The sequence below is a fragment of the Diceros bicornis genome, chromosome 18 (genome assembly GCF_020826845.1).
Source record: "Diceros bicornis minor isolate mBicDic1 chromosome 18, mDicBic1.mat.cur, whole genome shotgun sequence".
NCBI classification, from domain to species: Eukaryota; Metazoa; Chordata; class Mammalia; order Perissodactyla; family Rhinocerotidae; genus Diceros; species Diceros bicornis.
Window position 1 is genome coordinate 53,893,266 of NC_080757.1, and position 17,980 is coordinate 53,911,245.

The 17,980-nt window shown below is 44.3% G+C and overlaps 1 protein-coding gene across 8 annotated transcripts in view; it reads right to left on the reverse strand.

Annotated features, from left to right (window-relative positions):
- The window catches only part of SLC39A11 (solute carrier family 39 member 11), a 378,940-nt gene extending 363,581 nt beyond the window's left edge, over positions 1-15,359 (reverse strand). For 3 of the 8 annotated variants that reach the window (XM_058561464.1, XM_058561461.1, XM_058561463.1), the window contains exons 1-2: positions 15,290-15,343; positions 11,912-11,977 (exon numbers count right to left, since the gene is read on the reverse strand). In XM_058561464.1, the coding sequence (XP_058417447.1) occupies positions 11,912-11,954 (43 nt within the window). In that variant the 5' untranslated portion in view covers positions 11,955-11,977; positions 15,290-15,343. Of the gene's footprint in view, positions 1-11,911; positions 11,978-15,289 lie in introns of all 8 variants that reach the window. The other 5 variants (XM_058561457.1, XM_058561455.1, XM_058561454.1 and 2 more) reach the window with 5 other exon arrangements.
- Between the last annotated feature and the right edge of the window lie 2,621 nt (positions 15,360-17,980).

Below are 17,980 nucleotides of genomic sequence, written 5' to 3' on the forward strand. Positions count from 1 at the left end.
CTAACTCATTCTACGAAGCTGACATTACCCTGATACCAAAACCAGACAAGGACAACACAAAAAAAGAAAATTACAGGCCAATATCACTGATGAACATCGATGCGAAAATCCTCAACAAAATACTAGCAAATCGCATACAACAATACGTTAAAAAGATTATACACCATGATCAAGTGGGATTTATTCCAGGTATGCAGGGATGATTTAACATTCGCAAATCAATCAACGTAATACACCACATTAATAAAATGAAGAACAAAAATCACATGATCATCTCAATAGATGCAGAGAAAGCATTTGACAAGATACAGCATCCATTTATGATAAAAACTCTGAATAAAATGGGTATAGAAAGAAAGTACCTCAACATAATAAAGACCATATATGAGAAACCCACAGCTAATATCATCCTCAATGGTGAAAAACTGAAAGCTATCCCTCTAAGAACAGGAACCAGACAGGGATGCCCACTGTCACCACTCCTATTTAACATAGTATTGGAAGCCCTAGCCAGAGCAATCAGGCAAGAGAAAGAAATAAAAGGGATCCAAATTGGAAAGGAAGAAGTGAAACTGTCACTATTTGCAGATGACATGATTTTATATGTAGAAAACCCTAAAGAATCCACCAGAAAACTTTTAGAAGTAATAAACGAATACGGTAAAGTTGCAGGATACAAAATCAACATACAAAAATCAGTTGCATTTCTGTACACTAACAATGAAGTAGCAGAAAGAGAAATTAAGAATACCATCCCATTTACAATTGCAACAAAAAGAATAAAATACCTAGGAATAAACTTAACCAAAGAGGTGAAAGATCTGTACACCGAAAACTATAAAACATTTCTGAAAGAAATTGAAGAAGACACAAAGAAATGGAAAGATATTCCGTGCTCTTGGATTGGAAGAATCAACATAGTTAAGATGTCCATACTTCCTAAAGGCATCTATAGATTCAATGCAATCCCTATCAAAGTTCCAACAACATTTTTCACAGAAATAGAACAAAGAATCCTAAAATATATATGGAACAACAAAAGACCCCGAATAGCTAAAGGAATCCTGAGAAAAAAGAACAAAGCTGGAGGTATCACACTCCCTGATTTCAAAATATACTACAAAGCTATAGTAACCAAAACAGCATGGTACTGGCACAAAAACAGACACACAGATCAATGGAATAGAATCGAAAGCCCAGAAATAAACCCATACATCTATGGACAGCTAATCTTTGACAAAGGAGCCAAGAACATGCAATGGGGAAAAGAAAGTCTCTTCAACAAATGGTGTTGGGAAAACTGGATAGCCACATGCAAAAAAATGAAAGTAGACCCTTACCTTACACCATGCACAAAAATTAACTCCAAATGGATTAAAGACTTGAATGTAAGACCTGAAACTATGAAACTTCTAGAAGAAAACATAGGCAGTACGCTCTTCCACATCAGTCTTAGCAACATCTTTTCAAACACCACATCTGACCGGGCAAGAGAAACAATAGAAAAAATAAACAAATGGGACTACATCAAACTAAAAAGCTTCTGCACAGCAAAGGAAACCATCAACAAAACGAAAAGACAACCTAACAATTGGGAGAAGATATTTGCAAACCATACATCTGATAAGGGCTTAATCTCCAAAATATATAAAGAACTCATGCATCTCAACAACAAAAAAACTACCAACCCAATTAAAAAATGGGCAAAAGACCTGAACAGACATTTCTCCCAAGAAGATATACAGATGACCAACAGACACATGAAAAGATGTTCAAAATCACTAACTATCAGGGAAATGCAAATCAAAACTACAATGAGATATCACCTCACGCCCGTCAGAATGGCTATAATTAACAAGACAGGAAACAATATGTGTTGGAGAGGATGTGGAGAAAAGGGAACTCTCATACACTGCTGGTGGGAGTGCAAACTGGTGCAGCCACTATGGAAAACAGTATGGAGATTCCTCAAAAAATCAAGGATAGAACTACCATATGATCCAGCTATTCCACTGTTGGGTATTTATGCAAAGAACTTGAAAACACCAATTTGCAAAGGTACATGCACCCCTGTGTTCATTGCAGCGTTAGTCACAATAGCCAAGACTTGGAAGCAACCTAAGTGCCCGTCAAGGGACAAATGGATAAAGAAGCTGTGGTATATATACACAATGGAATACTACTCAGCCATAAGAAACGATGAAATCCAGGCATTTGTGACAACATGGATGGACATTGAGGGTATAATGCAAAGTGAAATAAGTCAGAGGGAGAAGGTCAAATACTGTATGATTTCCTTCATTAAGTAGTAGATAATAACAACCATAAACAAACACATAGGGACAGAGATTGGATTGGTGGTTACCAGAAGGGAAGAGGGGAGGGAGGAGGGTGAAAGAGATAATTCGGTACATGTGTGTGGTGATGGGTTGTAATTAGTATTTTCCTGGTGAACATGATGTAGTCCATGCAGAAATAGAAGTACAATGATGTACACCTGAAATTTTTACAATGTTATAAACCAATGTTACTGCAATAAACAAAAAATTAAAAAAAAAAGAAAATAAAGAGGAAAAATTTTAAATGAAAAAAAATAAAAAATAAAAAATCAAATTTGCCTGCCCCTATCTTTCCCATGACAAAGGAGGATTATTTTCTATGGAAGAGGTTTTTATTTAACTTTTTGCCTATGAGATGCTTTTTTCCATTCTTCTGATCTTTTTTCCCTACCTTCTCATTTATTCCCTTCTGCAAAAAGAAAGTTTTGTCCACTTACAAGAAAATAAACTGAAATATAAAGGGAAAAAAAAAAAAAAAAAGGCGGACTAAGTGCCTAAAGGCCATACAACCAACTGATCTTGACAATCAGAGAAGGAACCACAGGGCAGCGGAATGGTAGCCCTTTCCAGGGGAATCACTGTGGCTTAATCTGGCTAAGCAACCTGCCAGCACCTCCCCTGGAGCATGGGGGTAGGGTGGGCGAGGGGGAGCAGCTGGCCGCTGCACAGAAAAGATGGGGGCGGTAGACAATACACAGGAGCTGGGCATACATGGTCCAGCCCAATGAGTCCTGGATCTTTCCTTCTCTCTCTCTCTCTCTCTGCCTCTCTCTCCCTTCCTCCCTCTCTCCCTCTCTCAGATCTTGTTTCTCTTAGGAGGTAATGTAGCAATCCAGTACAGGTTTTGGAATCTGACAGCCCAGGAGGAATTCCAGCTTGGCGTGTGAGCTTCCTTGGACAAATTCCCCAATCCTTCTCAGCCTCAGTCTCCCCATCCTGAGTCTGGGAAGAACACAGTGCTCTCTCCGTGTTGCTGTGACTGGAGTGAAGCATCCAACACCCAGCCCAGCACCCATCGCGGCAACCTGAATACTTATTATCCCTCGATGCTCTCTCCTTCCTTCATTTATTCATTCTTTTGCTCAACAGTATTTCATGAGCCTCTGTTCTGTGTCAGGCACTCTGCTGGACCCTGGTATACAGAGATCAACTAAACACACATGGTTTGCCTCGCCATCCTTTCTTGCTTGCCACTTCTTTCCCTTTCGTGAAGGGTGACCTCTGACACATCCTGAGGACTGAGATAAGCCTCTTAGCCTGGGGCAGGTGGTTCCTTCGGCAAAGTGTGGATGATAAACTCAGGGCTGGAAGTGGTGCTCAGATAGCTAATGGGATCATAGCAGTGCAAGTAATAGGTGGTTTATAGAAGTGCTGTTGAAATATAAGGGAGTTTTTGTTGTTGTTTGTTTAGGGGACTTTTTTAAGTATCCCCCGCTGATACTGGCTCAACACAAGGTTGACATAAGGGAAGCCATATTGTAGAAAAGAAACCATATGGTAAATTTGAATGACCTCTGACTAACTGTGGATTTTATGGCCCCTCCCAGCTGCTGTAAATTGATAACTTTGTTCTTTTGAGTTCCTTAGGAATGTGATGACCCCTGGGCAGAGAGTCTATGCTGACAGCCATCATCAATGACAACTGAAAGATCAGGGCATAGGGTGTTGCTCCAGTCTCTGATGCATATCCAGTGAAACAAAAGACTATCAGGAACTAAGACCAGATGGATGCCTCCCACACCCGGAGACCCGCCATCTATATAACTGGCCTGTAGTCTTTGTTCTGTAAGATGGTTCTTTGAGACATTAGTCAGCCACCTTCCCCCTTGCTAGCAAGCTGTAATAAACTGCCCTTTCTCTGCCACCATCTTGCCTCTTGACGATCGGCTTTTGTCTCGCAACGAGTAGATCATGCCCTTTGTGCAGTAACACAGCCATATATCCAGAATTCATCCACTTCTCTCCATTTCCACTGTTGCCACCTTTGCCCAAAATGACAGCTCTGACTTGTCATCCTGCCCTGACCACCTAATTAATCTTCCTGATTCTCATTGTATATCCCCCCAACGGCCCATTGTCCAAACAGTAGCCAAAGTGATTTTTTTAAAGACACAAGTCCAATCCTGTCAGTCTACTACTGCAAACCCTCTGAGGGTTCCTCATTGCCCTTGGAGTAAAACTCAAGCTCCGTTCCTCAACCTATGAAGCCCTATGCAACCTGGCTTTGCTCACCTCTGCACCACCTGTACCCCTTCCTCACTCTGCTTCAGCCAGGCTGGTCTGCCTTCTGCTGGAACACCAAGCTTACTCTAGCCTCAGGGCCTTTGCACTTGCTGTTCCCTCTGGAACACTACCTGGAAGCTCTGCCTGGAGTGTGTCTCCCAGAACTCCACCTGGCTAGATCTTGTCATTTGCGTCTCAGCTCAAGCATCACCTCTGCCTTCCTTGAACACCCACTCTAATATAGACCTTCCAAACCCTTCTTTATTTTCTTCATGGCACTTCTTGATATCTGACATTCTTATTTATTCGGTCCCCTCAAATGCAAGCTCCATGAGAGCAGTACCACGTCTGTCTTTTGCACTGCTATGTCCCTAGTGCATGGCACATAGTAGATGTTCAGTATTTATTAAATGGATAAGTTGGTCAGATACAAAAGTGTTATTTGTTGGCTACACTTTACATATTAAAGACCTTCTTGAGAGTCATGATAGAAGTAACATTTGTATACTGGATCAGATTGTCCCAGCTACTTCCGTCATGACTTGATAGTATCATCCAATGGCTTTCAATTTTGCCCCACAAGGGACATTAGGCAAGTGGGAGGGTGCTGGTGGGTAGAGGCCAGGGATGCTGCTACATTTCCAACAAGACCCAAGACAGCCCCCACAACAAGGAATTATCTGACCCCAAATGTCAACAGTGCCAAGATTGAGAAACCCTAGTGCAATCCCATAAAATAAATCTCCTTAGTATAAAATAATGATAAAAATCACTCTTTAAAATTTAAGGTGCCCTTCAAGAAGCATCCGGCCTCAATCAAGGCACTAGTTAGCATTTGATTCACCATAAAATGCAATAAAGAGAATCAACTGCCAACAAGTCTTTATAATCCAGCACAATCATTGCAGAAGTATACCTACAATCAACCATCCTATGTGCACGATCCCCTCTATCCCTTTGGGTCTTGCTTATTTCAGGTTCTGATAACATCATCAGGACCTATGACATCACAGGACTTCCTAAATGGAAATGCCTGCAAGCGCTTTGGCAGTACCTCCCCAACAGGTGGAACAGACCTGGTTGCCCTTGACCCTTGCTCTCCAATATGACTGATAAACCAGTGAAGAGGAGGTTCTGACCAGCCTCTTACCTAAGCACCCTCCAAAGGAGACACCAGTGACTTGACGTCACTATTCTGAGCCTCTTACAGGGAAGAGCCACCCTCGAGGGCTTGAGGGAGAAACTGAGGCAGCAGTCAGGTCCGTTCTCACCTTTGTCTAATGTTTGGTTCTGACCCTGCACCAGCCATGATCAAGGGAGGGCATAAAAGTGCAGGTTCTACTGCCTTTATGTAAATCTATTGTTGGGAGAGAAGTTTCCAGTACTGTGATAAGCATTTCAAATGCAAACCCAAGCTTGCTCAACTGCCAGCTTAATAAGATATGGAATTACCAGATAAAAACCACCACTGATTAAATATGAAATCAGCCGTGTCTCTGAGATGATAATCGGCATTAATCAGTTTTCCATATTTTCCACATTTGCTTCAAACAACTCTGTGGCGTCTCATAAGTAATTCGATGGAGGCCACTTCGATAGGTTTACTACAGGGATTCACTGGACAAAAACGTTCTACTTCGTCCACTATAGCCATATGGATCACGTGAATAACCCATTGTTTCATTCAGTCATTCAGCAAATGTTGACTGCACGCCAACTGTGCGACAGGCATGTCTGAGGCACTGGGTACACACCAGTAAATGAGACAGACACACCCTCTGCCCTCACAATGCTTCCAGTCTGGATGCTGGGACATTGCACTTATTGTGCATTGTAAATTAAGGCTTATTACGAAAGCTGTTGCATTATTATTTAGCTGCTTCTTTCCTTTTCTTATTCCTCAGGAAACATCCATGCCCTCCACTGCTGGGCAGTCTCTTCAGCCAGTGAGGACAAATCAACAGGAGATAATCCCCTTCTTTTGGTGGATAGAGAGACAATGGCCCGAGCTCAGGACCCCCACCCCCCGTAAGGGGGTTGCTGGGAGTGGAGAGTGTTCTGGGTGGCGAGGGAACCAGGGTACGCATTGCCGGCAGCATTTGATAAGTGCCAAAAGAAGCCTCAGAAGAAAAGGACCTCAATCTAAGGTTTGTGATTCCTTTTTAATGCTAAAGTAATATTCATTCTCATACCTACATTTTTAATTTTTTTCGTAAAGAGGATGCTTAAAATTGTATAAACTTCAGAACCACAAAACCTGATGTGTCCTGGGTGAGTGTTTAGAGATTTAAGCTAGAAAACGAATAGCTTCCCTTGGTAGGCAGAACGTTGACCCCCCACAACGATGTCCAAGTCCTAATCTCTAAAACCTGTGAATAGGTACCTTATACAGCAACAGAGTCTTTGCTGATGTGATTAAGTCAACGATCTTGAGATGGGGAGATGATCCTGAACTACCTGGGTGGGCCCTTGAAATCACAAAGGTCCTTGGGCGGGAAAAGAGGGAGGCAGCAAAGTCAGAGTGCAAGGAAATGTGACAATGAAAGCAGAGGTCAGAGCAACACGGCCATGAGCCAAGGAATGCAGGCGGCATCTAGAAGCTGGAAAAGGCAAGGAGATAGATTCTTCCCTAAAACCTGCAGAAGGAATGTGCATCCTTGCAGACACCTTGATTTTAGCACTTCTGACATCCAGAACTGTGAGACAATAAGTTTATGGTGTTCAAAGCCACTAAGTTTGTGATAATTTGTTACAGCAGCCATAAAAAACAAATACACTTCCTTTGACCTGGAAGCATCTAATTCCACTGACACCTTTCTCCAACTGTTCTATGAACCACCAAGACCCACACTCCATCCGCGCCCCCCATCATTACTAGTCAGGACAAACTATATAATTTGTGGGGCCTGGTACAAAATAAAAATGGGAGGTTCTTTATTCAGAAGGCAGGAAAAAAGTCCATTAAAAGTACTAAAATATAGGGGCCGGCCCCGTGGCATAGCGATTAAGTGCGCGCACTCCGCTGCTGGCGGCCCGGGTTCGGATCCCAGGCACACACTGAGGCACCGCTTGTCAGGCCATGCTGTGGCGGCGTCCCATATAAAGTGGAGGAAGATAGGCAGAGATGTTGGCCCAGGGCCAGTCTTCCTCAGCAAAAAGAGGAGTATTGGCATGGATGTTAACTCAGGGCTGGTCTTCCTCACACACACACAAAAAAGTACTAAAATATAAAGCCTTTTCTTTTCTTCTGCATCTCTCCCCTGCTCATTGCAGACTCCATTGTCCCATCAGACTTTGCTCACAAAACCTGAGTTCAAAGATAAAATTATAGGAATCTCAAGATGGCAACAGCAGAGCATTAAACCAAGTGCAGAGCCTTTCTGAGCATGGGGCCCTGTGCAACTGTACAGGTCTCAAGCCCGTGAAGCTGGCTATCACTGAGATGGGGGTGGCAAGGCCAGACTGAGGAAGGCCACAATGTGAAAATTGGGAAATCAGGCCAGGGTTGGTTATGTAGCAAAAAAGTCCACAGAGAGACTCAGAATAAGGACGTTCAGGATGGAGGGAAAGTGTAAGGGAGACTACAACTAAAGCCAGAAGTCCTGACCCCACCCAGCCCAAGGAGGGAAGCAGTCGACAATCTTAGGAGATTGGAAATAGGGGCTGAATACCCCACCGGGGGAGCCTGGGATTTGGGAAAGAGAAAATCCAATTCCTAGTGGGAAGGAGGGACGAGACCAGGAAAAAGGCAGGGCCATCTCAGCAATCAGAAATTAGTAGACATAGCACCTGCGGTCTCCACATTTTCCCGGGGCCCATGAAATGGTAAAGAATTGAAAAAATATACTGGATTTTTGGCTCAAAAAAACAACCTTAGAAATTTAGAAATTTAAATTAGTAAATGTTTCAATGTCTATAAAATCTTGTTAATCGTTGACTTTGGTATTCATAAAAATTTAATTACATTCGAAAAACAATCTCAGGCTTAGCTTTTCTCACTTCAAGAAAATTCGTAAGTATGCATAGTAATGGCCAAGAAATCACAGCCAATCATAAATTAAATAAGCTTAAAGCCAAATAATTTCAAAAGCAAAATTATAAAAGTCTTTAAAGTACTTAATGTGGAATGCGGGAGCATTTTAATGTGCTTGGTGCAATATGGTGTGAGATCTCTAAAAGCAGGAGGAGCTCTTTAGGGGCCTACAAATATCCTAAGAGGCCCCAGGGAATGGGGAAGGAGCCAGGATTCCAAGCAGCTTTATTCCTCTCTTGGGGAACAGAAATAAAACTCATTTTTGTGGATTAGCTGTGGTTCAGAGAGAGCTCATGTAGGGACAGGGTAGGGCTGGGTGAACCTTCCCAGGGAGGACGGTGGTCTCCTACTGTCCCCCTCGCCCCAGGGAATGGGACCAGCAAGCCAGGAGCCACAGAAGATGGGATGGTGGGGAGGGAAGCCCCCTGGAGTGCAGAAGGGAAGAAGGTGGGGAGGTTGTCCCGCAACCATCCACAGTCAAAGACAGGAGCAGACCCCAAGGCTCTCCAGACCCCCTCAGACTGAGCTGGGTGGGAACGAGGCCAGGGCTGGACATGTGTGGCCACTTGTCAGGGACCCTGAGAAGCCCTGTGTAGTGCATTGAATGGTGGCCCCCAAAAAGATATGTTCAAACCCTAACCCCTGGTACCTGTGAATGTTTCCTTATTTGGGAAAAGGGTCTTTGTAGATGTAATTAAACTAAAGGTCTCAAGACGAGATCATCCTGGGTTAACCAGATGGGTCCTAAATCCAATGACATGTGTACTACTTATAAGAGACAGAAAGGGAGAAGACAGGGGCACAGAGAAGAGAAGGCAATGTGAAGACGGAGGCAGAGACTGGAGTGATGCGGCCACAAGCCATGGAACGCCTGGGGCCACGAGAAGTTGGAAGAGGCAAGGAAGGATGCTCCCCCAGAGCCTTCAGAGAGAGCGTGGCCCTGCTGACATCTTGATTTCAGATGTCGAAACTTCTGGCCTCCAGAACTCTGAGAGAATCAGTTTCTGTAGTTTTAAGTCACCCAGTTTGTGGTATTTTGTTATGGCAGCCACAGGAGACTAATACACTCTGACTCGTATCATTTCTACCACAAGAAGGCGAGAAGCCCCCAAGCACCAGGAATTGCCCTGAGCAAAATATTCAACAACCCCACTCTCCCCCATCCCTCTGCCATCAGAAGGAAGGCTGCACAGGCAGACAGGTGCCTGGAACTTCCGACTTCCCACCAGGAACTCCATTTTCCCGAATGATCCATCTACTTCCCTAAGTTAACTCGCTTTCCATATTCCTGCCAGCATTTCTGCCTGCTGGTCCAACCTCCTTCACCTCTCACACCCTCCCAACCCCCCACTGCCATGACAAATCACTGTAGGGAAACCTAGCTCATCCTTAACCACATCATTTTCAATTTTTCCCAAAAAATGTCTATGGAGGGTGAATAAAAATAGTAAAATATCTCCTAGCCAAAGAGCCTCTCAGACACCTGAGTTCTTGTTCAGAAAAGCCCTCCTTTGGGTCTGTGGGTTTGCACATGACAGTGCTCACGTGGGCATTAAGGGAGGTATTTGTCACTTAAGCCATGTGTGACCTTGGATTGGAGGACCTGCCAGCTTCTTCTCTGGGGTGGCAGCAGCGACAGAAGCAATCAAGGCTGGAGCACACAGGCCTGTTCCAAGGAAGCGGGGCACTGCAGTTTGAGCACTGATTTTGCAGGTAACTCACTGGGCAACCTTGGGCCGGTTTCTTGCCTTCTCTGAACTTGCAAAACTTAAGAGTTGGACCAGGTGACCTCTGAGGTCCTTCCTATGTTGAACGCTCTGATTCTCTGATTTAATCGCCAAAGCAAAAGAGTGCCAGGTCACAGACTGCAAGAGCACAGCTGTGAATCTGGAACAAGGCTTTATCCAAATGTCTTTAAGGAATTCTTTTGTATCCTTGAAAAACTAAGAAGGAAGGAAAGGAGGGAGGGAGGAGGAACGGAAGAGGAGGGAAGGGGGAGAGAGACAGAGAAAGGAAGGAAGGAAGGAAAGGAGGGAGGGAGGGAGAGAGAGAGAAAAGAAAGAAAGGAAGGAAAGAAGGAAGGAGGAAGGAAAGAAGGAAGGAAGGAAGAAGGAAGGAAGGAAGGAAGAAAATGAGAAAGAGAGAGAAAGAAAAAGAGAGGGAGGGAGGGAGGAAGGAAGGAAGGAAAGAGAGAGAGAGAAAGAAAAGGAAGGAAGGAAAAGAAGGAAGGAAGGAAAGAGAGAGAGGGAGACAGAGAGACAGAAAGAAAGAAAGAAAGAGAGAGAGAGAGAAAGAAAGAAAGAGAGAAAGAGAGAGAGGGAGGGAGGAAGGAAGTAAGGAAGGAAAGAGAGAGAAAGAAAAGGAAGGAAGGAAGAGAAAAGGAGAACACCATGTTTCTGTGGTAACGGAGTGGGGCACCTAACAGGGAGGTACCAGGCTTCCTAATTCAGCCTCCATTCTTTGGCTTCTTATGGGTTGAATTGTGTCTCCCGCAAAATTCAGGAGTTAGAGTCCTAACCCCCAGTACCTAAGAATGTGACCTATTTGTAGACGGAGTCTTTACAGAGGTAATCAGGTTAAGGTGAAATCATTAAAGTCTTTATAAAAAGGAAATTTGGACCCAGAGACACACATAGAGGAGAGACAATATGAAAAGACACAGAGAAGACGGCCATCTGCACACCAAGAAGAGAGGCCTGGACAGATCCTTCCCTCGTGGCCCTCAGAAGGGGCTAATCCTGCCGACCGACACCTTGATGTGGGGCTGCTGGCCTCCAGAACTGTGAGAGAATAATTTCTAAGTCACTGGGTCTGTGCTATTTTGTTGCAGCAGCCCTACCACACACACACATATACACGGGGCTGGAGCTTACACCATAAAATTGAGCACTGGGAAGAGCCTCCAAGAGCTTCTGGTCCAAGCCTCTCACTTGACAGATGGCGGCACGGACCCTGGATGCAGAGCTGGTTGGTGCCAGAGCCAGGGCTGGAACCCAGATCTCCCATCAGCCCCACTTCTCCCACATTTCACTCATCTGTGAGTCCCTATTCATCCTCCGCTGTCAGATTAGAGTCACAGCTTTCCAGCTCAGCCATGACAATGACTATCGTAAGCAAGACTACAGGGAAATGGGTCAGAATACCAAAGCTAATAAAAATATTTCAAGTACTTTCCAGATATACCGCTAACAAATGCTCATTCTTGTTCCACATCCTTAACACATCCTGAATACTACAGTTATTTTCATGGTCAGACTTCCACAACTATTTTAAAAGACTATGTGAGACGTTACCCAGATTCACACTGGCCTTTTACCTGAAGTCGTCATAACAGGCGAGGCTTTACAGTCTTGCCACATATTCCAGAAACCTCAACAGGAGCCTGCAACAGATAATAACACAGACAGAAAGCCTTACACATAAAAGGCACTCAGAAAACCATTTGTCTAATTAAAAGAACGACGGGGCCCTGCAAATCGCCCTGTGCCCTCTGCTCCTGCTAGGGGGTTGGCACAGCAGGGTGATTTCCCAGGAACTTGCTTAATAAAACTTTTTTAAATATAGGGAGAAAAAGATACCCATCACTCTAATGCTCAACGAAAGAAGGATTGTTCAATAAATTACGAAACATAAATGCAGTGGACTTTTATGCAGTGAGTCAAAATGATAAACACTGTAGCAGCATAGGAAACAAAGTATGATATTGTGTTTTGTGAAAAAATCAATATACAAAAATATATGCCGTTTGTTATTACAATAGTAAAAAAATATGCAAGTAACAGAAGACTGGAAGGGAATTCATACAAATTACAGTAGTTGGGGCATCGGGTAATGAGAGTATAGAACTTTTTCTCCTTTCTATAAGGTTACGTTCCTTTTATAATTTAAAAATACCTTAATTAGGTATAAAAGAAGGTGAATACAGGGGCCGGCCCGGTGGCGCAAGCGGTTAAGTGCGCGCGCTCCGCTGCGGCGGCCCGGGGTTCGCTGGTTCGGATCCCGGGCGCGCACCGACGCACTGCTTGGTAAGCCATGCTGTGGCGGCGTCCCATATAAAGTGGAGGAAGATGGGCACCGATGTTAGCCCAGGGCTGTCTTCCTCAGCAAAAAAAAGAGGAGGATTGGCGGATGTTAGCTCAGGGCTGATCTCCTCACAAAAAAAAAAAAAAAAAAAAAAAGTGAATACAGAAAACGAGGCTCCCTGGGCTTCAATAAGACCTAAAGTCAGTAGCGAAGCCCAGTCAAGGTACCCGTAATCCTCAGCACAAGACTCTCAGTCAATAAAATAGACTCTCTGTGCTTATATTCAAAGCCACCTGCATGTTTGAAACACTCAGCTTTTTGGAGAGTCAGGTTCCCTTGAAAATTTCCACGATTTGTTTTAATCAATCATTTCCCAAGAATTTTCCTCACCTCATTAGCTCCTCAACAGGCCAGCTGCAGAATGAGGTAGTCTCCACGTGATGAGACCCAAAGGCCCAAGGAAGTCCCTCCCTCCCTCCCCCATGCACGTGCTCCTCTCGGAGCCCCTGGGGACTGCCTGTCACCGCCAGGCAAGCCTGTCACACTGCCGTTCACTCTCTTGCCTTCTAGTTTCACAGACAGATGGTTGACGGGGCCTTGGCTCAGACAGAACATCTGAGCCCTGAGGCTCCCATAGACGTGTGGGCTCCCACTACCCACCAGAGACCCCATTCCTCTGGCCATTTCAAATGCTCCCTGGATACTCCCAGGAAACCACAATTTCAGGGCAAAGTGTTCAAGTCTAAGACTCCTTTTCTCCTCCCTCCATCCCCAGAAAAGTACAAAAAGTGGGGCTTCATGCAGGGCCCCTGACACATATCCAGCTGCTATCACAGGACCACATGGCATTTGGACTTTAGAATGTTGTCTCCTGAGGTGCCTGCTTCTGGAGTTGAGAGGGCTATGCTGAGTTCTTCCAGAACTTTCTATAGCCATAGTGGGGAAGCATGCTGTAGTCCATTTTAATACCAAAATCTACTTTGTGTTCATTTTAACAAGCATTGATTATCTAGTGTGTAACCATCTCTGTGCTAACTATAAATCACCCTATTATTATTTCTCTAACCCCACACCCCCCCAAAAATAGTTTTTGGTCAATGTTAAGCAAGAATTAATTCTTTTCCCCATTTTTTATTCATCCAAGACACACTAATGTAACCACCAATCAGAGCTTCAGATCAACATGAGATATCAGGGCTACAGAACTAAGAGGCTGTCATTCCAGCCAAAAGCAAAGAAATTGGATTTTAATTTGCCTCATTTGGCCTTTGGAAACATTAATAATTGATAAACACGATACTAGGCGGTCCTTCAAGCTCAGGAACCCTAAGCTGGGAGTCACGGCTGCAGGAGGTAGAGAATAAATGAAACACACGGTCCTTGGCTTCCAGAAACCAGGAAAACAACAATGTAAATATATCCACGCAAAACAGTTAACTATGTCAGTAGCTCCCACCCCTTGTCCATTGCTGTTCTAACATGTATACCAATTAGGTTTTTCACCCCTAAAGGGAATTATAATGAATGTGTGCCCTCCCTCCAGTAAACAGAGAAGACATTTAATAAGTATTTGTCAAATAAATGAGCGGTGACCTACATTTTTTTAAGACTCAATTTTTACAGTGCACACTCCCAGGCAAGACTTCTAGAACGTGATCTCACAAAAAGCCCTAAGTGCGAAATTAATCAAAGAAGTCAGTGCAGCTGCTGGTCCAGGAGGCTGGTGGGCTCATCCTAAGATGGTCTCCCCGACCGTGAATGCTTATTCATTCTCTTCTCTTGAAGAGGCTGCCCTGTCTTTGAACCCTTATCGGGCCAGACTGTGGTTACTACTCAGTTGGAAACCAGTACCACATCGATTAAATGCTGGAAGTCCTAGAAGAGAGATCATGAAGGGCTGGAAGAGTGAAGGGGATGGTGACGGCGAGATCCTTATAGAACAGTAAAGGATGTAGGTAGGCAGAGAGGAAAGGAAAAGGCAGTCTTGATGGGGAGACTAGTTTAAGCAAAGGCCCAGAGGCAGAAATTAACCAGGGGTATTTGGCCAACTACCCTGAAGTTGGCTAAGCCACAGAAGGGAGGGTTTAGATGGTATCCTTACTGAGTCTGCCCTAATTCACCTGCAAATCCACATCAACACAGACCCTGCACTCCGTCTAGCATGGCAGACCTTAGTAATATAAAATCTTGACCTTTCAAAAAGATGAGTCATATATATTTGTCACCCATTGAGAATACGAGCTACTTAAGAGTTTGGGGACATCTTGCACTTTTTTTCTACCCACTCCAAAGTTATTCCCTTGAGGGCAAAATCCTTGAGAACTTGTCAGGAAATGCTGAAAGTTTTAGAGTAGGGGTGTGGCCTGCTCAAAGGAGGAGATGGGGAAGAGTCTGGAAGCAGTGGGTAGCAGGGATACGAGGAAGGAAAGACGGAAGGTTGAGGGACATTTTGGTGAACAGCACAATTTACAGGTAAAAGAGGAGAAACACAATCCTCCTGGTGACACAAAATGTGCCCCGATGTTAGGCAGTGGAGTTTCCTGACATCATACCCGCTTCTATTCCCAGAAAAGGAGAGAAACTGACATAACTAAATAAAAAGCTTTCCTTGAGTCCCCTTTCCTTTTCAGAGCCTTCCTCATTAAAGGAAATTCGAAAGGTCCAACCTTACCTTTCCCCTGGGGATATAGGGGGGCTCACCGGGTGACCAACCGTCCTGTTTTCAAAGGACTGAAAGATTTCTTGGATGCAAGACTTTTGGTTTACATTGCAACAGTTCTGGGCAAACCAGGATGAGTCAGTCACGCCACATCACATCACACGTGTGAAGGAAAGCTGACTCTTCATGCACAGAGCTTTGCAAAGGCCTCTCCTGTTATCCAAATGTAAATGACGGGTGGGAGCCACAATCCCAGGCCCCCCACAGGCTTAGGAATACCAAAGGTCAGGTTAGTGCCTTGCTTCTCAATGTGTGACTATGCGCTTGCAACACGGACACCGCCTAGGAGCTCCCAAGTGGTGAGCCTGGCAGAGATGCAAAATTCAGGCCACACCCTGACATGATGAATCAGAATCTCCATTTTAACCAGATCCCCATGATATTCCTATAGACATCAAATGTGAGGAACACGGGGTTTTTGAATAAAATTTATCCCTTAAGCAGTCTGTGAGTCTGTGCATGTGCTATTTCTTTTTTTGTTTCAATATCAGGAGAAACCATCCAAAAGTGCCAAGTGTCTTACAGCTTTTTATTAGCAATGACAGCATCACACTGCAGGAGGACTGCAGTGGATACTGCCTAAAGAGTCGTTTTATTTCCTCTCTTCATTCTTTCCTCCAGATTTCAAGAAAGAGAATGCAACGGTCCAAAACAACATCTTGGATTCAGTGGTTGCTTTGTTTATTAGGCCAGCATTTCTCAAGCACAGCACTATTGACATTTTGTGCTGGATCATTCTTTGTTGTGAATGGTAGAATGCTTAGCAGCATCCCTCTACCCACTAGATGCCAGGGGCCCCCTCTCCCAGTTGTGACAACCGATAATGTCTCCCAACATTGCCAATGTCTCCTGAGGGGCAGAACAGCCCCCACTTGAGAACCACCATCTCAGACAAAGAAGAGACACTCTTCGGGCAACAAGAACGGAAGGGAGACATCAGGGCGCTTCTGCCTGCCACGGAGTTCATTAAACTCTCGAAAACAAGGCCAAGCTGATCTCTGCAGTCTCCTGGAGAGACCAGCTGGGCGACCTCAGGGCCCACCCCACGTCTAAGATGAAGCTTTCTGCAGATGACACTAATGAAGACGAGCAGCCCCGCTGCCATAGCTCACGCCGCCTGTCCCTCCACTTACAGCTGCTCTTTATTATTTAACCCGCAGAGCACAAGGAAGGCCTTTCCCCTCTTCATTAGAGTGCCATGCTGAATGATACTGGAGGCTTTCTAACAGCATTGTTAAAATAAAAAAAAAAAAACGACTGGGTGGTTTCTGTTAGAATCACCAGAGGAAACCATCTGGCTGGATCCTCCCTCCTGGTAACATAAGGCATAAGGGCAAACCAGGGCACTGGCAGCTCCGTTCCTACCGTCAGCAGTGCTGGTTGCTAGCTGCTGTCTGAGTAGCTCCAGAAGGCTTGGGGACTAAGGGGAAGCTCCCACCTCTGCCTCCAGGTTGGCCTGAGCCTCACCCTCCCTCAAGGCATGCAGAGAAGGTAAACTACTGTATCTTGTTGATTCTAAGATGCAGGAACTACCACCCTACCCCAATTTGGCATCTCAGAAATCTGATTCATCTTGCAATGTTACAATTGCCACCACCCAGGTGGCACGTGGGAAGTAGCGATCACGGCCTGATCAGGCTCCAACAGTGGAAGCACAGGCATAAAATTCTCAGTAGGGCCTTGGAGGTTGGGAAGAAGCAGAGGGGGACTCTTTTGGCCCCTGGGAGATAGATGGTCATGGAGAACAGGTGAGGAGGTGGGGAATCAAATGTTTTCAGTAACATTCCTGAAGGAGGCAGAGTGGGCCAGTCCTACATCAGTGCTACTCAAAGTGTGGTCCTTGGACCACATCAGCAGCACCCAGGATCCTGCAAGAAATGCAAATTCCCAGGCCCCACGCCAGACCTATTGAACCAGAATCTCTGGGAGTGGGGTCCAGCAACCTCTGTTTCCACAAGCCCTTTAGGACATTTGGATGATGCTCAAGCTGAGAAATGCTCCTCTACATATTTGGCTTAAATCTACAAAGTTGGCTTAAATCAAGAGATTCTTTTTTTTATGGATTCTTTTAAGAAATGCTAGGTCAGCAACACTCTAGGTGGAGATTATACTGTATGAGAAAAAAAAATACTACCTAAATACTCTGACTTGAAAAGTGATTGAGAAGCATCAAGCTCAGATATGGGGAAGTTTCAGGAAGTGATTCCCCTTCCAATTAATTTTAATTATCTTTGCTTCATATGTATTCATAACATATATATTTATATATATGTATGCATCTATGTATATTTTCCTTTATGTATATGCATAATATAAAACTAAGTATAAAAGAGTTCTTTTAATAAGTAAAATTTAAAATTTCTAAGTACAAGCAAGTCATGTCATTTTTGGGCAATATGTTTTTCTTTTTCTTTCTTGGTGGTTCTCAAAATAATAGCACATCCTCAGATTGATGGAGTCTTAGATTCAATAAGGTGTAGTATTCTGCTATCAAATTTTGCTTGGTCTAACTGAAATCTCTTGTGATACAGTTTAATCCTTTTCTTCAGCAAGGCTCAACTGCAGTTTGTCACTATCTTCTATGCGATAATGTGTAAAATGGGCCTTTTCTCAGCTCTATTCTCCTCTGCTAGGCTCTTCCTC